Genomic DNA, 26,399 nt, shown 5'->3' with positions numbered 1-26,399 from the left:
GCCTGTTAACTGAAATCAATCAGGAAAAAAAAATTGAAGAAAAAGACAAAAACATCTCAGAAGTGAAGACAAATAGTATCTAAGGAAGAAAACATAAAACAGTAAGGGACATGGAAGATAGAAATGAAAAAAGACAAGAAAATGAAACTGAGAGGTAAAAGAAAAATCAGAGAAAGTGATAAATATAAAAGGCAAAGAAGATCTAATATACATATAATTAACTTGAGTCCCTGAAAATAAGAAGGAACAGTGTTTCTTTAAGTGTGGTCAGCAAGGCCATTCTGGAATGAGGGACAATCTATAAGACAATTGGACTGGCCCCTTCAAAAAGTCAATGATGTGAGAAAAAAAAGATGGGGTTACTGTTCTAGCTTTAAAAAAACTAAGGCAGAAAATTAAATGCAATCTATGATCTTTGAATCCTGGTTTTTAAAAGTGTAAGACATTTTGGGACATTTGAGGATATTTGAATATGGTTGGATATTAGATGATGATACAGAATTACTGTTAACATTCTAGTTGTGATATGGACTTGTATTTGTTTAGAAGGATGTCCTTATTCTGAGACGATGAATGCTGAAGTATTTAGGGATGAAATATGTTGTCTGCTATTAATTTTAAAAGTTTAGAAATATATATAAATACGAATATATACACACATAAGTAAAATATAGCAAAAGATTAGCAGTTGTTGAACCAGAGATGGGTTTATAAGAGTCCAATACTTGCAGTTTTCCCTTCTGTTTGAAAATATACATGATAAACTGAAACAGCACATACCCACAACATTACCTGCGTTTTCCCTTTGAGAAAAATCCACCTACACATACACTCAGATTTCTATAAGTGGCATTCAAGATACTACTTTTTACAAAACTTAAGATTTTTGTAGTGGTGGCACCCCCAGTATCACTGTCCTGCCTATTTAAAACATCTTAATTTCCATTTCCCCCTTGAGTTCTGTGTTCCTTTCACCCCATTAGGGAATAGAATTTGAGCTCGCCTAGTGACAAAATCAAACCACTTGTAAGACTACCTCACATTTTAAAAAAGAAACCACTCCATTTTCAGTCCTCTCATGACTTGAGTTCTTTCCTTATGCAGGTTGGCTCCAAGATACATCATTTAAATACTTTATACCAAGAACTCTCATCATCCTAACCTCCTAACTTTCACTGTACCTTCTCTGCAAGATCTCAGCTTTGAATCAATCCAACTAGAAAATGCACTCCCCCTGTGCCACCTCTTCCACAGAGCTTTCTTTTCTTGATCTCCCATCCTGATGTGATCCAATTCATACCCTTTGTATTGCTGGTGTCTCAGGTGCACAATAATCTCAGCCTCTAAGCCATGGATATGTCTCTACCACTCTTGTAGCAATTATTTCTTTTGCCTTGTTATTTGTGAAGAAATCTAGAATTTTGTATATTTAATTTGTTAAATGGTCACAACATTAAAAGAACTGAGAAAACAGCCATAGAACAGTATAGTTAATGTATTTATTATCTTTATAATTTGATGAAAAGGCACTGCTTCTTAGATATTTCACTGAAAAATTCTCAGTTCTTGTCACTGAAACCTGTAAGCAACTGAGCAGCTTCTGTCTGTATCTAAAATGGAAGAATACATATTATAAATAAACAGTACAGCACAGAGATCAACTTGTGAAACAAGTTTATAGTTTCTAAAGAATTTCCAAAAAACCAGGATAGCACATTGTAAGAATAAAATTTCTTAGAGAACTTAACGCGTCCACATTAGTACATGTCCCTTGCCTTTTATGTTTTAGAAATCTTTTTCGATCTGCTATATATATGTCAAACAGGAATAATTCTATATTGCAGCAAGTAATTCATACATGTTTGTTGATAGTAACTAAATATTTGCTATACACATTTGAAATAAACACTGTTATTTAACAATACGTATTTGGACAATTATGTTTTTAAAGAAGTTCTTGATTCACCTTTACTTAATGTGCCTCACTGGAAACCTATCTGCCTTACTTTATTGGAGATGTTTTACCTGTTTATCCTCCTCTGTGTGCGCTGGATAGTCCTTGGCTTTTGTTAGCCAGAAAGCAGCAAGCTTTTTGTTGTGTAGCTTCAAATATGTCTTTCCTAGAAGGAGCAAGTTTTTGCTATAGAAGTTTGGATCCACTGTACATAAGAAAAACAATTTAAATTTATCTCATATGAAATAGTATTGCTCGTATTTTTAAAGGCTTAATTTTTTTCATCTAAATTCCAATAATATACTTGTGTGGTCAATAAATGATTAGGCTAATTAGAATACTCTTTTGTTCAACTATTCATATCAAAAAATTTTATAATTACCATTTACTGAGTGTCTACTATGTGCCAGGCACTATATTACACACATTTCTCATTTTCACAGCAATTTTATAAAATTGGTACTCTATTTAATAGATGGAAAACTGAGGGTCCAGATAGAATATAAGCTCCAGAAGGACAAGGGTTTTCTTTTTATCGTCTCTTTTGCTCCCTGCATCCTAAGTGCCTAGAACAGTGCCTAGAACTGTACTCAATATACATTTGTTGAATGAGTAAATGAAATCATGATGATATGTGTGTGTGTGTATACACACACACATTTGGTCAACCTTTACTGAATGTGGGCTGTGTTTAAGCATAGATAAAACAAAGTCTCTGCTCTTTTGGAATTTATAATGAAAAGGAGAGACAAGCATGAGCACAACTAAATGTAATATAGGAATAAAAGGAATGCTTTGATAGGTGTACAAATTTTAAAGTGCTATGAGAAACCAAAGAAAAAGCAACTAACTAAGAGGTTACACCTGGGCTAACTTGGAGGCTGAATAGAATTTTAGCAGGATTCTTGGCTGAAGCAAAAATGTGAACAAAAAGCCTATGAATGAAAGCATGGGACTGTCTCACTAACTTCATTAATTCTTTCTACAGTTTCCTCCTATCAACCTGGGACCCTTCTATATTCAAAGCATAATTCTTCCTGGATATAATTTATGATTAACTCCATTTGCCCCTTAACCCAAAACTGTTTTATTTCTTTAATTTGAACATATTTGTGAGATGCCATGTTGATGTGCTTAAAGTTTCCTTGGAGTTAAGTAAATTCATTCCTTCATTCATTCATCTACTTACTCATTCAGCAAATTTGCCAAGCATTATGTGCTAAGCAATGAGGATTCAACTGTGAGCAAGAAGACAGAGTCCCCATCTTCCCTGAATTTAGTTTTAGACATGTAAACAAATATTCATACTATGGAGTGATAAGGGCCATGATGGAGGAAGTAAAAGGTACTAAAAGCATAGGAGGAGCTTCTAAACCAGACATGGGCCATAAGGAGAGGGCCCCCCCCTAGAGGAAGTGACCTTGAAGGTAAAACCTGGAGGATGACTGGAATTACCAAGGATTATTTTAGTTCCACAAGAGTATGATCATGTTTTTTTCAACAACCCGAATCCTTAAGCCTCTAAGGCCCTATTTTAACTTTGCAATTACACTTCTAAGTCTCTGAGGAAACTGCATTCCCAGATCATATCCATGATATGTAAAACTACCATATTGAGAGGATATCAATGGAAGGTAGTTAACAGTAAATCAGAATTAACATATTACAGACAGTTAAAATTCAGACAAAATTCTTTAGAAGAAATGTTTTAAAAAATGCTTTGCTATCATGAAAACATTTGAACAAGTCCATATGAGTAGGCTCTAAAATTTAATAAATTGTCTTTAATTTTCTTCTGATTAAGTTTTATAGAAATATATTTGCAATGGTTTTTTTTGGGGGGGGGGGTGTGTACTTGGTAACAAAGGCTTATGTCCCTTACTTCTTTAGTTTCTCCTATTAATATTAGGAAGGATAATCTTAGGATAGGCTGATGTTCTCTAGGCTGGCTATTTCTTCAAAGTAAGAGTGCAGGAAACTCTTTGTCACAAAAGACAATATCTACAATAGAACAAAAACTGGCCTGTTTTAAAACCAGAGAGTTCTCATTTCAGGGCCATGTGAAATTTGCTGAGAGAGTCCATCTTAAAAAAGTATTTTCCTGTAACTAAGGTGACGGGTGTTAACTAAACTTGCTGTTGTGATCGTTTCGCAATGTATACAAATATCAACTCACTATGTTGCACACACGAAGCTAATACAATGTTATATGTCAATTATACTTCAATTAAAAAAAAATAAAAACTTTAAATGAAAATAAATAAATGCCTCCGATTAGCTGTGTGATCTTAAATAAACAGTTAATCTGTCAAAGCCTCCTCTCAAAAAGGAAGGTTGAATTACATCAAATGAAGGACCATTCCAGAATTACAGCTCTAAATTCAGTAGCAGTCTATTTCTTACTCAGGTGATCTCTACTAAATAAGGACTTTAAAAATTATTTGATAATGTCTAGCTCAAAAAGAAGTTTATGAAGTATATCAGAATAACTTATTTTTGTTTTAAAAATTCCTATTATATGTGAAGCATTCATACAATTTTAAGTATATTAGTATGTGAAATAAAAAATTTGTTACCTTGCTCTGCCCTGTGAAAGTAGCCTAAGGCCTGTTAAAAAGACAAAAAACCCAAACATAATGAAAAGTATTAAAACAGAGTCAATTTTAAAAAAGCATTTTCTCAAAAGATCTATTCCTATATTAAATATAAGACAGGAAGTAAATTAAAACATCTTAAAATAATGGTCCCAAATGTAAAATAGATAGCTAGTGGGAAGCAGCCACATAACACAGGGAGATCAGCTCGGTGCTTTGTGACCACCTAGAGGGGTGGGATAGGGAGGATGGGAGGGAGACACAAGAGGGAGGAGATATGGGGATATATGTATATGTACAGCTGATTCACTTTGTTATAAAGCAGAAACTAACATACCATTGTAAAGCAATTATACTCCAATAAAGATGCTAAAAAAAAATAATAATGGTCAATTCATCAACAGTGAGAGGTTAATATAGCAAAATTGACCATAACACTATTAAATCATCAGAATACAGATTACAATTATGTGGACCATTTCTAGTAATAACTTGACTGCTACTTAGAACTTGTACCAAACTGGCATCACATGCAGAGAGGAAAGAACATGATCATGTGCAACTCAGATACTTTGACCTTTCTCTTCTTAAATCATAACAGGGACTACCAATAAAAACTAGATAAAATCAAAAGCTGAGTTTATTCAGTGATATATAAGTCATGCCAATGAATTTTTTTAAGTCCTTTATTACTGAAATTCCTGTATAAAATTTTAAGGTCAGTCTGAAACTCCCTGCTGATCGTGTCTTTTTTTCTTAGAATGCACATTCTTTTTAATAACAAATATTTCCCAACTCTGTTCTAACTATACAACTAAATATTCTTTGCATCAAATTCTGCACTATAGCTTCACAGAAAACATTATGATACAAGTATTGGAACAACTTTTTCAACTGTCTGCTTCCTTACTCTGAAAATTTTGTGATGAGTAAACCCAAAATATTTGCCCAGAAATCCCTTTCAAATTTTATTTTTAACAGGAGAAGCAAAAGGCCTTGGAAATATGAAAGACCATGAGCCTTTCAAACCTGCTGTGAAAAAAATGTTATAATTACTCTTCATTTATCAATACAAACACATGCTTTAATGTCCAGGTAAATGACTCTTACCTTACAGAATGTGTACCTAAAACATGCTAAGAAGCAAATGCTATATTTCTTGTTCTGTTTTATCATTTTTATATGGTATAGATTTCAAGCAGAAAATGAAGGTAGATTTTAGCCATGGGTTATTTTAGCTGACAATATACCAGAATTATCAGCCACTCACCTAAAGGGGAAAAAAAAACACTCACCAGTCACAGATAATAATTATTAAGCCTTTCTGATAAGATAGTTGCACTGCATCATTAGAAACGTGCTCAAGTCCCTCACTGATCAGAACTCCAGACGTGTGGACACTGTAGAGTGGCACAGCAGTTAAGAAATCAGTACTAACTTAACAAAGGACATCACACTACCTCCTCATAGGTGGAACTAGGAGGAGTTGCAAACAGCATTTTAGCAATTCTTCTTTGATACCAAGGCATTTCAGCAAATGTGTAACACCTATAGGGAAATAAAATGACACGTACATTCAAATTAGTTCTTAAAGAGAACTAAGCAACTTAACAGATATAAAAGGAATCTTCTCCTATTATATGTTTAAACAGTCTGTACTTTACATAATATCCAGTAGGTTAATATTTATACTGAATTATCTAGGGACTGATTTATGTTGATCCATCAATTACAGTGTATACTGTGACAGTAAAAATAGTAAGTAATATTTATAACAGTAATGATAATACAGTAGATCATTCACCTTTTGAGTGCTCACTTTGTGCCAAGTGCTGAGCTAAGTGATTCTCTCATCTACTCCTTACAATAACTAAATGAAATAGAATCGTTACCCCTATTTTTTTACATAAAAATTAACTCAGAGAAGTTAAAAAAAAAAGAAAAATAACAAAACTAAACATGATATACCTAAATAACAATGGCAACCAACAATTTAAAGTCTACATATTTGAAAGGGTGTGGCAAATACTTAATTAACATCCAAAGCTCTTGACAATTTTCTGAAATAAGTAGGAAAAAAAGTGTTGGATCTTTGATTAGGGTCTGAACTCCTTGAGGATGAAACTATTTCATTCATGTTTGCTTGCCAGCATCTTAATTACTGACTGTTTCTCAATTGTCATTAATTCTCAGTAAGTGTTTTCTTAGTTAAATGTGTCTTTTATCCTGAAGGATATTTACTTCTCTTTTAAAAGAGTTTGATATGGGACTTTACACTGTTACCCCTCATAGAAGACAATAAATACTCAGCTCTGTAGACTACACCCAAAGAAAACAGTGGCAAACCTGTCTCAAGAAAGACTCTCAAACCAGTAAGCATTTAACACATTGGTGTACGCTCATACCAGCAAAATAATGATGTGCTCTGAACAAAGGTTACATAAAAATGGAAAGATACTGAAAGTCAGATTATATTATACCTCAGATGAATCAGACTGTATTTGACGCACCTTGAAGATACCAAGACCCTCTTAGGGCATCCTACTGTATTACTATAGTTAGATCAATCCAATTCCATTTAGTCTGGTAAATAAGAATAGTCTTTCCCAAAAAAAGGAATTTAAAGGTCTAACGAAAACTTTCAATGCCTTTTTAGTCTTAGTACGTTTCTAAATGATCTGAATAACAATGTTTAACAAGATCACAATCAAATTTAGTATTTTCTAAATACGAAACACTAAATAACCAGTACAACTGCTAGTTAATATAATGGATTAAACACTCTTGACTGCCAAATAATATTTTTAAATATTTTACATTTTGCTTTTTTATATACTACCAAACAAGATATGTATACATACTACAAAAGATCATACTAAATACCATTGAAATATTTATTTAAAGAAATTTTCTTACCAAATACCCATAAGGTGAATTGCGGTAGCATCTTTAGGGTTGAGTTCAATTGCTTTCTAACAAGAAATGAGAAAATGAATCATATTTGTTTCCTAAACACCAATAAGTACTTTACTATGTTTGCTGAAGAAACCATGATTAAAAACAGTTGCAACCCTGCATTTCAATTTTTCTGATAATCAACACCAACTTTCTTCCTAATTCTTTTTTTTTTTTAACACCTTTATTGGAGTATAATTGCTTTACAGTGTTTTGTTAGTTTCTGTTGTATAACAAAGTGAATCAGCTATATGTATACATATATCCCCCTATCCCCTCCCTCTTGCACCCCTCCTAATTCTTTAATTAAATTTATTTCAGTACACTATCAATGCCTTATACTAAGGTTACTATTTTATAAGATTCAGAGGGACTTCCCTGGTGGTCCAGTGGTTAAGAATCTGCCTGCCAATGCAGGTGACACGGGTTCCATCCCTGGTCCAGGAAGATCCCACATGCCGCCGGAGCTACTGAGCCCACGCACCACAACTACTGAGCCCACGTGCCTAGAGCCCATGCTCTGCAACAAGAGAAGCCACCGCAATGAGAAGCCCGTGCACTGCAACGAAGAGTAGCCCCTGTTCACCGCAACTAGAGAAAGCCCGTGTGCAGCAACAAAGACCCAGCACAGCCAAAAATAATAAAATAAATAAAATTTTTAAAAAATTAAAAAAAGATTCAGAAAATGATAGGATTTATCAAGATGAAGAAAATACAAAATCTGTAAACAAATCTAATTTTGAAAACTAATAATCTATAGCTCTCAATATTTCTTCTAGATTAAAGGAAAAATAAGAAAGTTCCTTTTTGGCAAATCCTATATGACTATTGAGTAAAAGTATTCTTTGTTAAAAGAACAAAATACAAAATAATTTTAGAAAGTCTCTTCCTACGTGCAAATTTTGTTTAACTTCCCCACCTACACTTAACAAAGGAAAAATAAATACTACTTGTTCACAGAATTTATTAATTATGTATTATATAAAATATATTGATAAAGTCGCCCTAATTTCTATTTACTATGTGAAAGTCCTATGTGAACTAATGTAAAACATAAACTACAGAATAACTTTAAAGAAATGACTCCTCCTTTTATCCATTATTTTGTTGAAAACCACTCAGGAAATCTCATAGATTAATGTTAATCCTACTAATGATAAAAAAAGTTTAAAAAAAATTAGGACTCCCTAGCTTATGCTCTTCTATAGACACATATTTTCACTTTCAGTTGATAATGTGTGGGATACACATTTTCAAATACCTGTACTGGTTACCAGAGTGGTTCTGAAGCCAGACCACCAAGGTTTAAATCACAGCTCAATGACTTCTTACTTTTTGACCTTGGCAAGTTCTATATTCTTTCCATGCCTGAGTTTGCTTGTGTATAGGATCAAGAAAGTAGTACACCTACCTTATAGGGTTGTGGTGAAAATTAAATGAACAAGTAACAGGAGGTGCTTAACACAGTAATATTTTCTGTCATCAGGATCATCATTATTTTTACCTTTCATAAGTTTCAGACTCTTTATTACCACCACTGATCATAATGTTAGTAACGGGAGAGATAATAGCTAAAATAAGGCTAATCAAGTATGACTTGACAGAAATCCTGTTATCAATAATATGGGTAAGAATCAGCACTGACCTAATTTTTACTTTTCTATAAATAGAGTGATATGATTTACATAGCAAAATATATTTTAAAGTATATACAACTTACACTGAAAGCAACCTTTCCCAATCAGAGTTCCACTAGAAAATTAAGCCCTACCGAAAATTATATGAGTAACTACATTTTCCATTCTACCAAGAATGGTACAGAGCTAGTCCATTTTGATGCAAGGAAGAGAAGTTAATTCATCATATACAATGGATGCCTTGGGGCATTACAGTTTAATTTTCTTTTGGGATGGATTGAGAGGGGCTATTCTCAAGCAAACCTTTTCTTTTGTAATTCTTTCTGCCATTAGTTTAAACGTCTTCAAAAACAATGCAAAGATAATAATTCCTTATGACTTTAGATGTAATAATGGAATCTGAATAGAAGTAGTATAAATGATCTTTTAGCATGTAAATACTTAACACTGTCATTTTTAAATAACACATACACATTTGAAAACTTACGAAAAACATTGCTTATTTTTAAATAATCTATAGCCTTCACTGTTTCTTTAAAGTATACATTAATATATTTTCTGCAGTATTTCATTATTCACATTGGAAGTTATCTGTCAGGTATTTCTACATCCCAAGGTATAGAGTAATTTAAATGATTTATCTAATGACACTAAGTAAATTACTATATTTCACTGAATCTAAGATACCATAAACGTTATGACACATCATTATTTTATACACCACTAAGAAAAAAGCACTGCCAATTATAAGATACCACTGATTATATATAATGCAATCTGATTTCAAAGGTCTTAAAACGTGAAAAATGTATATTATTAAATTGAAATATATATGTATGTGTATCAATATATACGTATATATGTGTGTTTGTGTGTGTGTGTGTGTGTGTATATATATATATATATATATATATATATATATACACTACTGATGCCCAAATAAGAAGCTAGGTCTCCTGACTCCTAGTCCAATGTTCTTTTCCACTAGTCATTACATTAACTAGGAATTGAGACTATAACGATAAATATGTTTGTTTTCATCACTTTCTCTTCCTGTGTGTTTTTGAGATGGTCTATAATATCAAAAGACAGGGACTTCCCTGGTGGTGCAATGGTTAAAAATCCACTGCCAATGCAGGGGACACGGGTTCGAGCCCTGGTCCGGTAAGATCCCACATGCTGTGGAGCAACTAAGCCCGTGCGCCACAACTACTGAGCCTGCGCTCTAGAGCCCGCTAGCCACAACTACTAAGCCCACGTGCCACAACTACTGAAGCCTGCGTACCTACAGCCCGTGCTCTGCAACAAAGAGAAGCCACCACAATAAGAAGCCCACGCACCGCAACAAAGAGTAGCCCCCACTCGCTGCAACTAGAGAAAGCCTGCGCGTGGCAACAAAGACCCAACCCAGCCAAAAATGAAAGAGAGAGAGAGAGAAAGAAAGAAAGACAGACAAATACACTGGGTTTTTAGCTGCAGTTTTTTTGTTGTTTGTTTTTGTACAACGGAATAGTGTGTATGCACATCATGAAATATACAAACTCCTGGAGAATTTCTGGCACCTAAGGAAGAGCTTACTATAAATAAGTAAATTAACTTTGGGGGAAATATTAAAACACACACAGAGATCATAATCGTATACAGTACTATTACCTTTGGGAGTGGTATGTCAATTGTATTAGATTGTTAGATGAGACTACACCTCCTGGCACTCAGGACTTTGTATAAGCCTCTCCCACGTTCTCCAGTCTTGGCCACGTTACTTGTTTAGGTCGACAGGTTATTACCAAATGTGATGCAAACATGCTTGATAAAAGTCTGCACGATGGAAATTTTCCCTTGGAATGCTCACTCTTGGAAGCCAGCTACCATGCTATAAAGAAGCTTGGGCTACACTACTAAATGATGAGAAGAAAAGTAGAGAGAAACTGTTGTAGATGAGAGGGCATCTTCTACATTCCCGTCCCAGCTGAGGGTCCAGGTGAATGTAGCCCTCTAAATGACCTAAGCCACAACAAGCAGAACAGAAGCACCACTGTGCACAGTTAATCCACAGAACTGTGAGAAATAAGTAGTCATTGTTTTAGGCCACTAAGTTTTAGGTGGTTTGCTATACAGCAAGAGATAAGTGAAACAAAAATCTATTCAGAAAACTAATGACTTTTAAAGTTCATCAGTACCTCAAAATGCTCCTTGATCACGTAGGCATTCGCAATTTTAGCCCTGATTCCTTCATAATCTCCAACATCGCTAATACAGATTGCATACCACTAAAAATAGAAGAAAAAAAGGTGTAAGAATAATAATACTCAACAGTATTCCATTCAGTACAAGGTAAAACTGAATAACTATTGATATTTATTCCTCAGTAGTCATTTAATAAAAAGCCGAGCACAAAAACTGTATTAAATATACTGGAATATACAAGAAAAAGTAGACATGGCCCTCAAGGAACTTGGACATGTTTTTAGAGAACTATAATACAAGGCAGAGGGTAGTGAATCTCTAAGAAAGTTACCAACACAATGGGGAGATAACGATTCATATTTATGGTATGAATATAAATTTAGAGAAACATGCGATTTAATAATTATCATTTTATTTTCTTATCCTATTTTCTTGGAGCTGCTTCTTCTCCCACACCTTCATTGTTATAGTAATAACAGCCACATTTGTCAATTGTGACCTTGTCCCCACACCCATAGCTGGACACAGACCCAAACTGAGATAATCTGAGTTTCTTCCCTAAGAACCAAAACCAAAATATCCAAGCTTCATAAACCCAGATGCTGTAGAAAGTCACAAAACTGAGGATGAGAAAAAAACTAAAGTAAAAAAAGATTTGCAAATAACAGCAAAGAGGAAAGACAATGAAGCCTCAGAGCAATTGAGCCAGTTTTTCCTGAAGCCTAAATGCATCTTGCCTTTGGGTTCTGTGAGATACAACAGTTTCTTATAAACACACACCATTTCTTTTTGTTTGTGCTTATATCTGTGAAATTTTAATAATTATAACCATAAAAATGTTAATACTTAAACTTCTGTTTAAATCTATTCTCCACCAAAATCTTTTGTATCTTGATATTTTTATTGAAAATAAAAGAGTATAATTTAAAACACACACTGACTATGCTCATTTAATCTCCATTGACAGTCACCCAGCTGCCCAAATTCAGATGACTAGAGGTGTCATACAGCGTTTCAAATTTGGTGCTCTGATCTTTTCCCACGTATCAGGGCTCTAGATAAAATCACCTTCTCTTATGCATTTAACTATCATCTATATCAAAGCAAACACAAACTTATGGATGAATCCTAAACATTCTGCTTAGATTGGCGTTTAGTTACTACATAGGACTGTTAATTAATGATCATACTAGCAAGAGCTGATGGTAGGAGCTGTGATCATGGGTGATTTTTATTTCCATATTGGTACTTTTTTTCAATTTCCAAAATGTCTATTTTCTGTAATGAGTTTACATTATTTTTAAAGAAAACTTTTCTTTTATAACAGATAATCTAGCCAAGAAGGGGTAATAGACACTATACCTACCTTCTTGCCTGAAAGACTAAAATAAGCAGACAAAATATAAGAAATAAAGACTCTCAAGATATTATACACATCAGGCAACAGTGACATCTCACAGACGAGAAACAAATGAGCCCCATGGCTGCCCTGAAGAAATTTCTAGGTTGAAGCCCAGGGAGGCAAAATAGGCCAAGCAGTGTCTCTGCTTTGAAGAGATGGAACTGGGAGTCTGGGGAAGCCCAGGTGTCTGGAGTTCACAGAGCAGAATACTGTAGAAGAAATAGCTGACCGGAGCTAGAACTCCAGATGAAGAATTGCAGAGGGTCACCCTTTTCAGCTGAGGAAAGATCATCGCTTGCATATGAAAAGACTATCCAAGGCTGAGAAAAGAACCACCCAAAAGGTTTAGAAATCCAGAGCTCACAAAGATCTAGGAATATCAGTTGTAAGGAAAACAACAGCAACAACAACAAAACCCTCCAAATTAAATGCTACTCTAGTTCTGCCTAAAAGCCTTCTTTCCTGCTACTTTGAAGATCCTCTTTGACAGTTACTTGACACTGAAAAATTACAAAACACTGATGGAAAAAAAAAGACCTAAACAAAGGGAAGAATGCATAAGTTCATGGATTGGAAGATATCGTTAAGATGGTGACAGTCCCCAAATTGATCTACAAATTCAATGAAATCCCTTTGAAAAATCCAACTGGCATCTTTGCAGAACTTTACAAGCTGATCCTAAAGTTCATACAGAAATTCAAGGGACTGAGAATAGTCAAAACAAAAGAAGTCAAAACAAAAGAAGAACAAAGTTGGAGGACTCACACTTCCTTATTACAAAACTTACTACCAAGCAATAGTAATCAAGACATTGTGGTACTAGCAAAAGGATACACACTGACCAATGGAATAGAACTGAGAGCTCAAAAATAAAACCATACATTTATGTTGAACTGATTTTCATCAAGGATGCCAAGACCATTCAGTGGAGAAAGAATAATCTTTTCAACAAATGGTGGTAGGACAACTGGATATATATATGCCTAAGAATGAATTTGGACTCCTACCTCTCACCATGCATAAAAGTTAAGTCCAAATGTACCAAAGACCTAAATGTAAGAGCTAAAAAATATAAAACTCTTAGAAAGAAACATAGGTGAAAACCTCTGTAACACTGGATTGGGCAAGTTTTTTAGATATGACATCAAAAGCACAAGCAATCAAAGAACAATAAATATATTGGACCTTATCAAAATTAAAAACTTTTGCAAAGAACACTATTAAGAAAGTGAAAAGACAAGCCACAGGATGGGAGAAAATATTTGCAAGTCATATATCTAACAAGGGACTAGTATACAGAAAATATTCTCTTATAATTCAACAATAAAAAGACAAGTTTAAAAATGGGCAAAGAATTTAAATAGACATTTTCTCCAAGGAATATATACAAATGTCCGATAAGTATATGAAAAGATGTTCAATATCACTAGTCATTAGGAAAATGCAAATCAAAACCATGATGAGATACCACTTAACACCTGCTAAGATGGCTATAATTTTTTTAAATGGACAATAACAAGTGTTGGCAAGGATGTGGAAAAATGGAACCCTCATACACTGCTAGTGGCAATGTAAAATGGTACAGCTACTTTGGAAAATAATTTGACAGTTCCTCAAAAAGAATTACATAGAATGACCATATGAACCAGTAATTCCACTACTAGGTATATACTCAAAAGAATTTAAAACATATTTAAACAAATACTTGTGCACGAATGTTGATAGCTACACTATAAGCAATAGCCAAAGGTGGAAATAAATGTCCATCAACTAATGAATGGATAAACAAAATGTGGTATACAATGAAATATTATTCATCCATAAAAAAGAATAAAGTACTGATAAATGCTGCAAGGTGAATGGACTTCAAAAACAATGTAAGTGAAAGATGTCAGACACAAATTATCCCATATTGTATGATTCCACTTCTATGAAATATCCAGAGTAGGTAAAGCCATAGAGACAGAAAGCAGATTAGTGGTTGTCAGGGGCTGGGAATAAGAGGGAATAGAGAGTGACTGTTTAATGGGTAGAGGGTTTCCTTTTGAGGTGATGAAAATGTTTTGGAACTAGAGAGAGATAACTATTGCATAACACTGTAAATGTATAAATGCTAATGGTATAAAAATGCGAAATGTATAAAATGGTTACTTTTATGTTATGTGAATTTACCTCAATTAAAAAAATAAATAAAAGCAGGCGTTCACACAAAAACTTGTACGGAATTATTTATAGCAGCATTATTCATAATAGCCAAAAAGTGGAAACAACCCAAATGCCCATCAGCTGATAAATGAATAAACAAAAATGGTATTTCCATACAATGGAGTATCATTCAGCCATAAAAAGGAATGAAGTACTGTCATATACCAACATGGATGAACGTTGTTCATCCATGGCTAAGTGAAAGAAGCCAGACACACAAAGGCCACATAACGTATGATTTCATTTACATGAAATGTCCAAATAGGCAAATTAATAGAGACAGAAAGTAGCTCAGTGCTTGCCAGGGGACAGGAGCAGGAGACAACTGGGACTAACTGGTTATAGATATGGGGTTTGTTTTGGGGGTAATGGACATGTTCCGGAATTAGATAGTGGTGAAGGTTGAACACCATAGTAAAATATGCTACAAACCACTGAAGTGTATACATTACAATGGTGAATTTTACATAATGTGAAGAATATAAAACAAGTAAAAATAAAAGCAAGAATTAGCATCTCCTTACAAGAAGTACAGTTAAATATAAAGGCACAAATAAAAGTAAAAGGACAGAAAAGGATGTAACATGTTAACAATCAAAAGAAAACAAGAGTGGTTACATTCATATCAGACAAAGTAGACTATAAAACCAAGAATATTTCTAGAGATAAAGAAGATCATTTTACAATGATAAAGAGGTCAATGCATCAAGAAAATACCAATGCTAAATGTTTATAATCCTAATAACAGCACTTTAAAATACATGGTGTAAAAACTAAAAAAATTGCAAACAAAAACAGATAAATTTACAATTATACTTGGAGATTTCAACATCCCTCTGTCAATAATTTATAGAAGTAGACAGAAAATCAGTAAGGATATAGAAGATTCAAACACCACTATCACTATCAACCAACTTGACCTGAATGACATTTATGAGATATACCCAACAACAGCTGAATAAATATTCTTTTCATGTGCAAAAAGAACATTTATAAATATGGACCATATTCTGGGCCATAAAACAAGTCTCAGCAAATTTAAAGGGTCTGTATGTTTCATCCTTAATATAAACAAGTAGCGATAGAAGTGGGGGTCGGGCGGAGACAGAACCATCCCCTAAAGGGAGCATTTGGAAACGCATGGAGACAGAATTTGGTTGTCACAATGATTTGGGGGCTCCACTGAGGACAGTCTAGTATGATAAAGTGATGTCCTAATCCAAAATACCAATAATGTCCCCTAGTCTCCCCACAGTAGCCACTGAATAACATTCTAAACCAGTCAGGAAATCCAGAAGCTAGTGGAGTTACATGTAAAAAGTTATACCAGGTCTCAGCTGTCCAGCTGCTATACTCCTACCTCCACATATAACAGAAATATAACGTGAGGAAAATGAGAAAACATTTGTCCAGTGTTCGTACTACTAGAAATGAAGATTGAGGTAATTCATGAAACTACTAACACTCTGGTTAAAAAATAAGCCTTCACAAAAGTAATTTATCAAACATACTAATGAACTTAGAATAAATGTTCAAGAATGCAAAGAACTACTTCTGTTTGAAAAAAATGTTATAAAAATAAACCTCTTCCCTACTTCTTTAAAAGAGAGCTATTTGTTTCCTATGTAAATTAGAGACAGTAGGTAAGTACAGACCAATGTCCCTCTCAGTACATGGTAACAGTTACAGTACGGTAAGCACCTCACCTTATGAGCTGCAAAACTTGATTCATTTTTTTCTAGTGCCCTTTTTGCATACTCTAGGGCTTCATACAACAAGAGTTTTTTCTCCTCTTCTGAGGTTCCACTGAGTTGAGCTTTATCACGTGATGCCCGTGCCAAACGCCACAATAACTCTGCATCTTCACTGATTTGAAATAAATATAAAACAACAACCATTTTAGCTCAATTTTAAAATTGTTAAAGGTCATATCACTAATGAATACATACGGTCTTTCAGGTCAGTGAGGATACAGCGAGCAATATGATATCAAAATCCGTTTTTCATGTTAAATTTATTATTTTCTACCATACAAAAACTGTATTTGACAAAACTTCCTACAAAATATCCAATATTATACACAAACATTAACTTACTTATAATATCTAAAATACTAACTTCCTTAGAAAATATCTGTATTTGAATTCTCTGAACACTTTCCCTACAAAATTCAACATATAACTTGAAGCTTGACTTCAGTGGCACTGTGCTTCAGACAGCTCACTAACTGGTTCAGACAGTACCATAAAATACATAAATTTATAGACAAGATCATGCTCTATAAAACAAAATGCTGTATCCATAGCTCCAAATACAGTACCTGGCACACAAAAAAATATATGATAAATATCTGTTAATGAATGAATGATTAAATATAATGTAATCTCAAAATAAATCTTATCTTTGAATGTATCATCCATGCCATGATGCATGAAATATTTAAAGCTTTGGACTCCTTGAAGAACTGCCATTTAAATATAATTATCTAAGACTTGAAATGGCTAATAAATAAAACAGAAACCAAGATTAAAAGTTAGGAATATTTCTTTAAAAACTAACCTTAAATTCCCTTTTATTAAATGTTTGTCTTTAAGCCTACTACATTATACATTTCTTAACAAAAATACTATTCACATAAAGTTAAATGAAACTAAAGGTAGCAATAGTACAACTATAATTCAATGAATATGGAATAACTACCTTGTAGCTTACTTTTCAAGTAACTGAAATGACTATAAAATGCCAAGCCAACCACCTCAAGTTACTGAGGGAACAATGGAGAAGGAAAGTTGGATCCTATAGATATTTAGGAAGTAAAATTTATGGGTCTTGTGGGGAAAACTGGTTTGGGGAAATCTAAGAAAGGTAGTTGAAAATGACTCAATATTTTTAGTTCAGGAGATGAGGTAAATCAGTGATCTGGAAATGCCATCTAGCCTGATTTGACTTATTTTATTGGGCTGAATCTCCCTCCTTCTCCATCCTCCCCCCAAAAAATGAGGGCACATTAATACACCAGACTAAGCATGTAAGCTAATACTAAAAATAGAAAAAGGAGGTATTTTTAGTTCCTCTATGAGACTGTGCTTCACAGCGATACACAGATATCATTCAATGGTGACAAAAAATCATCCTAGCTCATTCAAATCTTAAAGCAATAAGAAATTAATTTAGAAGAAATGAGAAATATACATATAGATAAGATAAACATCTATTCAATGACTACCTTGTATTCAAAGTAAAATAACAAAATGAAAAAAAATTTCAACATTCAACTAGAATAAGTAGAACCACCTTTTCTGAATGAGATATAGGTAGCACTTTTGAGTCACTTAACATTAAGAAAAAAATCATACTATAAATTAAGCTCTAAGAAGTATTATTTTGAAGTAAAAACTTTTAAAAACTATAAAAATTCCAAGCACCAAGAATATTTTAATTGTTAAATAACAAAAAATTTCAGGAAACCACAAACCCAGGCCTATCATACATAGCCCACCTTTCCTTGTACTGGGATAGCAACTGGTAAAGTTTTTCTGTTTCTCCACTTTCATATAGGTAGTCTGCTTGTTCAAGGATTTCTTCAACTCTGAAGACTATAAAAGAAAAAGACACAATAAAGTAGGTCTTCCCAAGCCAGATGGCAATAATTCTAAGAAACATGAACACTTTTATATAGAAGCAAAAGAAATTAGATACAGAAATCACCTACAAAGAAAGATCAGAAATTCTGAACAACTGAGATGTAAGTATAGTAGAAATAAGTATGAAGCTATCACACATAATAAGTGATTTATTAAAACCTTGGAAAATAAAAAATTAGAAAACTTATTCTGGTACTGACTTAATATGACACATTTTAAAAAATGAAAAAAGTAATTTTCTGTGACGAATTTATGGTACCCTTACCCTCCACACAAAGCCTTTGTTAGTGCTGCCGCTGTGAAGGAAAAATCCATTGCAGAAAATGATATGATATCCACTTACAGCACGGAAAATTATTAATTTGCATGGAATGCAACACACTGTTTTACTAGATTCTTTTTATGATCTAACTTATACAGACATTGTTATGGAAAAAGAGTCAAATCTGTCATCAAAAAATGTAGATGAAGTTAACTACACAGAGGATCTGAAACTTAAATCAGAGGCACTATGCTCCAACCAACTCATTAATGAGTTTAGATATTACAACAAAAACCATAAAACTTATAGACAGTGTAATGCTCTAAAAAAGTTGACTAGTTACTAAAAAACCCAGTTAGTCTGAATTTCAGATATTCCAATTATTACTAACAAACATACACATTTAATTTTGTCTTCTATAAGGGTGCTGTATTACTTAGTCTTACGTATAAGCCAACATTCCAATATGTTCCATCAAGTTACTTTATTATTTATCTTAGTATGCTTTAATCATAGTGTATGTGAGGCTAAAAAATTTTTTTTTCATTGAAGTACAGTTGGTGTACAATATTATATATTACATGTGCACTAAAATTTTTTTAAGTTTATGAAAAATTAAAATCTAGACCAGCAAAAAAAACCTCATAAATATATGACACAACTATGTAAACTTAAGTATTTTTTAAGTTAAAATCATCATGTAATTATACTAATTTAAGAAAAATTAAATGACAACAGCAAAGAAACCCTAAAATAAAGATTTTTTTTCCTCTATAATCCTACTTCAGTCTGGTTAGGTGCTATAGTTTAGCAATATTCTCATGGCCAGTTAATTTTCTTAAGTTTGCTTTCATTCTATTCTATATTTTTATCAGTGGCTGATTTTCCATATTTGGGTTATAAAAAGCCAAAGATTCTTCAAGAGTAAGTAGTAGGAAGTAAATAGTCTCAGCATTCTTAGTCAATATTTGTGGTAGGCAAAATAATGGCCCCAGACAAGCCCATATCTCAACCCCTGGACCTGTGAAAATGTACAGGTTACTAGGGCAAAGGGGAATTAAGCTTGTAGATGGAATTAAGGTTGCTAATTAGCTAACCTTAAAATAGTAAATTATCTTAGCCAGGTGGGTCCAGTATAATTACAAGAGTCCTTAAAAGCAGAAGCAGGAAGCAGAAGAAGAAAGTCACAGCTGGTATGACAATGGAAACAAAGTCAGATACACTTACTTAGGAATAGTAAAAACAAAAAAATGTAAGTATCATCCAGCATCTGGATGCTAAATAAAAAGCTGGAGGGCTAAATAAACAGGGGAGTCACTATACCCCATTTCCTTTTTCCAACTTCTACGAATTCATGTTTATTCAAGTTTGTTATACAATTCTGTAACTACTATCTCTTCAGTAACTTCAGAATGGTAGCTTAAACAACTTTAAAGCATGAGCTCCTTCTGAATTTCCCAAAGTTTTTCTGCACTCTTTTTCAAACAGGCCTCCTCTTCAGGGGTCAGCTTTATCTTTGTAAGGTGTGCAATACCATTCTCTCCCAGAATACAAGGAACACTAAGGAACACTTCATTTATTCCACAGAGGTCCTTACTTATGGTGGAAACTCTCCTAAGACTCTTAAAAATGCTTTCTGTTAAATCAACTAAAGTTAGGCCAATGGCCCAATTAATATAAACTTTCCTTTTAACCATTTCATAGCCATAGGTAATCACTCTTTGTGGACATTTTTCCACTGTTCAGGATCTTTATCTGTTCCTATATCTGAGTTTAGATCCTTCAGAGGGACACGGCAATGTTAACTCCACTCCACAAAGGTACACTTCAGTTTCCATGTTTACCAAGGATCCATCTATAACAGCTTTCAGAGTGGATAGCAAGCCTTTGCCCAATGAAGAAATGGAAATGGGTAGACTTCAGATTACAGCCACTTCCAGTAACATGGTTTTTGGGAAAGCCACTCAACTTCCAAGCTACGTAATTAAGATATCCACTGGATTGGAAGCAAATATCAGTTTGCAGCCAGGACTACACTGGGTAATACTAGAAATCATTAATTTAAAGATGGGCACATTTTACTTGACTACATAAAAGTGTGTTTCTCTTTTTCTTGGGTATGCACCTGCTGTGATAATCACTAGATTGGAGTTTGCAGTGACAAGGTAATCTTTGCTGGAAACAATATTTGGCATTTTCATGAAAGGGCTGCCATGTTGAAGAGCCACTGTCTCACCCTTCAGTTTGCCTTCATCAACATCCACAAAGGCAAGTTCATCACTCAAGCCTTTTAATAAGATGCTATTAGCACAGGCCATGACAACCAATCCAGTTCCTATAATGGAGATCTTATTGTGATGAACGGTTTCCTCTGAAGTGAAATTCTTAATAAGTTCACACTTGACAGTAGCCATCTTGGAAACGGGAGTGAAAGGTCAGCCATTGCTCAGCAGGATATGTAGTCTGGCTGGGACACAGAGCGATCTCTGGGCAAGGGAGCCTACCCACTTGGTGATCCACAGGACTCCTGTAGCCCAGTTCACGGCCATTCACTCAAGAGGTGGAGGAAGAAAATGGAGGAAAGCCACATCAAAGTACCTTGAAGTACAAAGTCAGGAAACAGTTGACGGTTTGACACCCCCCCTCACCCTCTACTACTGTGGCTGCGCAAGGCCACACCCCAGATCATGCAGGCCTCACAGGGGCCTAGCACCTTAAAATGTTATTTTTAATTTACCAAATATGCAGTAATTTTCTGTCATTAGGACACTTCTCAAAAAACCAACTATGATCATTAAGCCTATAAATAATTTTGACTTTGCCTTTCAAAGTCCCATATTTTGTTCCTTAGGGAAGCCCTAAAACTTTGCACTAATTTCTGTAATGGTGCTAAAGCTCACTGAAACTAAGTGTGATAGACGTGAAAAGAAATAGGTAAGGTCTCTGCTCTGGTACTTTGAAGAAGTTTAACTTTTTGAGCTTCTTTTCAAAAATTAATAGAATGGGGCACACACAGGAAAATCTTAGAAGTGCAACCACTGGGCACGTCTCTCAAGGATGCTTTAAAAAAAATTAATATTGTAATGTGAAAATATGGCTTCTCCTAACTACTTTACAAGGTTGCTGTGAGAGTTAAAGTTATGATGAAAAGTCTAGAGAGCTTTAAGAAGCTGAGTTTTAAGTATTTGCCAAAATATGTCATTGAGCCAGTGACAAAACCAAGTCCTCTACTTTGTCTTTCATGAAAATAAATGATACATTAAACAAAAGAAAAGATAAAACAAAAGCGTAGCAATTCAAGTATCTGCTTTTTTAAAAATATAAGAATAGTCATGGGCAAATGAAATCAACAAATAACTAGTACTCTTTAGCTAATCTCAAATTCTTCATCTACTAGAACTTTAATAAGAACATCTGTTCAAAATCAAATCTCTTCTTTCCCAAGTACCTTCTTGATAGTTAAAAAGTGAGGACTAAAAAAAAATTAAAAAAATAAATAAATAAAAAAAAAAGTGAGGACTGTGAAAAACAAAGACTTATTAACTCATAAATTAAAAGTTTTTCTCTAATAGACTGAATTTTGGCTCTGTCTACATATACAACTGGTTTAACTAAATTTAATTTTTAAAATATGGCAAGTCTTATTTTATGTTTATATATCTATAGTTTGCTAAATTAAAAAATAAAAAATTTGATGGAATTTTTCTATTTTTCAGCCAGTTATTTGATATTTAGTACCAAGTTGCATTGTTTATAAATAAAATGTTTTTATCTCAAAGTAATTAGACTTTTCTTAACTACATCAAGAAGAATGTAACACCTTGGCATTAAGGAAACAAAAGAATCATTGTATCATTATAAAGTAGGCACAGCCAAATAAATACATAAATAAATAAATATTTTAAAAAATAGAGGTTGGCAAACTTTTTCTATAAAGATCCAGAGAGTAAATATTTTAAGAGCAAATATTCTTTGTGGGCCAGATATGGTCTCTGTGGTATATTCTTCCCCCCCGGCCCCACAACCCCTCCGCCCTTTAAAAATGTAAAAAAGATTCTTAGCCCAAGGGTCCTATAAAACTATAAAGTATTAATTGAGTATTTCTCACTGAAGGAGCTCTAGCTGCTAGAAGACATTTTATATATTTGAATAGATAATGCAACTAACATATTAGAGGCTAGATTATTTTCTGCTTTTCTCTAGTTGTCAGTCTGATATATATACATATACATATATCTATATCTATATCTATATCTATATATCTGTCTGTCCACAGTAGAGACATATAGACAAGTAGAGAAAAGCAGAAAATAATCTAGTCTCTAACATGTTAGTTGCATTATCTATTCAAAAATAATAAGTTATTAACAAAATATAACAAACACAAACAACTCTAAGTGTTCCTGATGTTTACCTTAGGCTTACCTTTGGCTGCAGCATGAACCACAGCAGCCTGGGAAATGACTTGATAAGCTTCAAAACCCAAATAAGACAAGGCAGAGAATAAAAGACTTCTTTTGAAAGCTCCTGGGTTTCCTATCACCTATGGAAAGAATTATGGTCAGGGTTAACAAACTTAGAAAATTTGAAGAAATTGCTATCCCAAGCAAAGATTACATCAATTTTCTCCTACCCCCAAGACAATCCTATGAGTATTGGAAGCTCAAAATTTACTTTGTCAAATTCTTCAGTAAAACTATTTCACATAATTACTTTATAGGGAGAGCATATCCTGCTAAGAAAAGATTCTTAACAATGGCTGATGGTGGTAGCTTATGTAACAATCACAGTTATGCTGATAAGTGCTGGACTGGAAGATTTACATTTTATTTGAGGAAGCATGGATATTATAATTTCTTGAAATAAAATAAGAGACCAATATAATTAACATCAACCTTAAGAACAGACAAGATGAAAGATATCAAATATGGTAATTACACATAAAAAATATACATGGCTTTAAATAAAGCTATCTTCAAAAGTGATCCATGAAACCCAGTTTTAAAATAAACCATGAATAAAATAAAGAGCATATCAAAACAGATTTAGAAATTAATTTTCATAATTATGGCCAGAATTCTCAAGACCAATGGCAAAGGAGTATATGGATATCACTGCAGCAATTCTTCCCTTTTTTTTCACATAGCATCAATTTTGTCCTTTCTGTCAATTTATTCCCATCTGTATAAAAACAAGCTATACTATCTTTGTAAGCTGTAATTGTTCCCTTCTTAAAAACAAAACAAAAAGCTTCCTTTTGACTTCACATCTCCCTTCAGTCTCATTTTCCAAATTCTCTTTTCAGCAAAACTCTTTCAAAAAGTTGTCTAGAGCTCTGTCTCCACTTTCTCTCTTCCCATTTTCTCTTGAGCTCACACAAATCACTTTTACCCCCACAACTCCACTGAGAGTATTCTAGTTAAGGTAACCAAGGATGCTATTTCCTAGTAAACTCTCATATTACTTGATCTATCAACAGCATTTCACAGCTGTTCACTCCCTCCTTTTTTAAAAAAAAATCATAAATGGTTAATATAAGAAATTTTTAAAATATTGCTTTATTGAGATATGTGACATAAAATAAACTGCATATTCATAATGTGTACCATGTGTTAAGATATACGTAAACCCGTAAAACTATCACCACAATCAAGATAATGAACATATCCATCAATCCCCCAAATTTCCTCGTCTTTTTATAATTCATCCAACCCCTTTCCTCAGTACTTGCTGTGTTCTCTCACTCTTGAAGCACTCTTCGCTTAGCTTTTGTAATACTACTCTCTTGAATTTACTCTTATTTCAATAACTGCTCCTCCTCTTTTGTTGGTTCCTCATCTCCAAAACCTCACTGCCCAGGTGTGTCCTGGGTTTAATCTCAGACCTTCGTTTCCCTACACATATCATTTTGGTGATCTCATTTTGTTTCATGGCTTTAAACGCCATCAACATGCCAAAAACATGCAAATTTTTAAAAGCCCAGAGGTCTCCGCTTAACTTCAGAATCATATATCCAGCTGCCCAAACAACATTTACCTCCACATGAAGTATAACAGGCATCTCAAGTATCAGCCAAAACAGCTATTGTTTCCCTCAAGTCCACTTCACTCAGTTTTCCCCTTCATGGTATTCACCTTGTACATTAGCCATTACTCAGCACAATGCCTTCCATACAATGAATTCTGAAAAAATATTTGTTGAAAAAAAAATTTGTTGAACAAAAGAAACAAGCTATCTCTTAAATATGTTTTTTCTTCAACACTGATTATAATGATTTCAAGCTAGAAGGAATTCAAATATACAAACTCATCACTAGATGGAAAGGAATGTGTCACCACCATCTCCTGGTTTTTCTACTACTTCTTGCCAGCTCCTCCTCCTCTTAAATGTTGGAATTCCTCTGTGATAGGCCTTCTTCTCATCTTACTATTAAATACATTTGACCCTCCAACAACACAGGTTTAAGCTGTGTGGGTCCACTTATATGTGGATATTCTTCAATAAATATGTACTACACTACTAAACAGTTGAACCCACGGATACAGAGGACTGACTGTAAAGTTATAGGCAGATTTTCGACTGCTTGGGGGGTCAGCACCCTTAACCCCTGCATTATTCAGGGGTCAACTGTACTTTCAACTTCTACCATGGCATCATTTACAACTATATGCTAAAGTCTCCTGAATCTCGATCTCCAGCCCAGGCATCAGAAGGTAAAAATCAGACCTATCAAACTACTGTCTATTCCACGTGTTAACTTGGCTATCTCATCATATTCACCTTAATTACCCCAAAAGATAACTCACCTCCTCCTTTATCCCTCCAAATTGTTTTCTTTGGTCCTATCCCAGGAAATAGCACCACCATCCACACTGCTAGAGTAGCCAGAAAACTGAGAATCATCCTTGACTTCTTCCTTTGAACTCCCACATCAAAGCTATCTTTTAGGTCCACTTAGTTTACATCATTAATATCCTTTTATTGCATCCACTTATTTCCATTTCCATGGCTACCACTAAAGTTCAAACCACCACATTATCTCACCTGTCCTATAGCGATGATCTTTTATTTGGTTTCCAGCATCCACTCTAGCCTATCTATTCTTGACACTAGAAAAAGTTATTTTTTAACTCACATCTGATCTTATGAATTCTCTGTTTAAAACTCTTTCATGATTTCCTATAACCTTTAGAATAAAATAAAAAATATTTAACATGGTCTACAAGGTTTTCAGAATCTAGTTGTGGTAGGCAGCCTCTAAAATGGTCCCCAATGGGTGCTGGTTCAAGATGACAACATAGGAGGAAGCTGAACACACCTCCTCCCACAGACACACCAAATCTACAGCTACATATAGGACAAATTCCTCTGAAAGAAACCCCCAAACTAGCTGAGTGACTCCTCCACATCAGACAAAGGAGGAAAAACCCACATCAAAACAGGTTGGAGAGGCTGAGACAAAATTTTCCCATAAACCACACCTTTGGCGTGGAGACCCAGTATTGGGAGCGAACTTACAACCCTGAGCTTCTCCCTGAGGAGCAAAGGGCTTGAACCCC

At 34.1% G+C, this 26,399-nt stretch overlaps 1 protein-coding gene and 1 pseudogene across 3 annotated transcripts in view; both read right to left on the bottom strand.

The window, feature by feature from the left end:
• Nucleotides 1-1,485: 1,485 nt before the first annotated feature.
• RMDN1 (regulator of microtubule dynamics 1) overlaps nucleotides 1,486-26,399 on the bottom strand; it is a 36,480-nt gene continuing 11,566 nt past the window's right edge. The window contains exons 2-11 of one of the 3 annotated variants that reach the window (XM_036830061.1): nucleotides 24,877-25,022; nucleotides 23,266-23,383; nucleotides 18,434-18,530; nucleotides 16,641-16,800; nucleotides 11,321-11,410; nucleotides 7,465-7,520; nucleotides 6,009-6,096; nucleotides 4,531-4,561; nucleotides 2,026-2,159; nucleotides 1,486-1,610 (exon numbers count right to left, since the gene is read on the bottom strand). In XM_036830061.1, coding sequence (XP_036685956.1) covers nucleotides 1,560-1,610; nucleotides 2,026-2,159; nucleotides 4,531-4,561; nucleotides 6,009-6,096; nucleotides 7,465-7,520; nucleotides 11,321-11,410; nucleotides 16,641-16,800; nucleotides 18,434-18,530; nucleotides 23,266-23,383; nucleotides 24,877-24,900 — 849 coding nt within the window. In that variant the 5' untranslated portion in view covers nucleotides 24,901-25,022 and the 3' untranslated portion in view covers nucleotides 1,486-1,559. The remainder of the gene's footprint in view (nucleotides 1,611-2,025; nucleotides 2,160-4,530; nucleotides 4,562-6,008; nucleotides 6,097-7,464; nucleotides 7,521-11,320; nucleotides 11,411-16,640; nucleotides 16,801-18,433; nucleotides 18,531-23,265; nucleotides 23,384-24,876; nucleotides 25,023-26,399) is intronic. The other 2 variants (XM_036830060.1, XM_036830062.1) reach the window with 2 other exon arrangements.
• LOC118883328 lies at nucleotides 20,173-21,268 on the bottom strand (annotated as a pseudogene).

The sequence above is a fragment of the Balaenoptera musculus genome, chromosome 17, assembly GCF_009873245.2.
Source record: "Balaenoptera musculus isolate JJ_BM4_2016_0621 chromosome 17, mBalMus1.pri.v3, whole genome shotgun sequence".
In the NCBI taxonomy this organism is placed as follows: Eukaryota; Metazoa; Chordata; class Mammalia; order Artiodactyla; family Balaenopteridae; genus Balaenoptera; species Balaenoptera musculus.
This window is presented reverse-complemented; position numbering and strand designations above follow the sequence as displayed.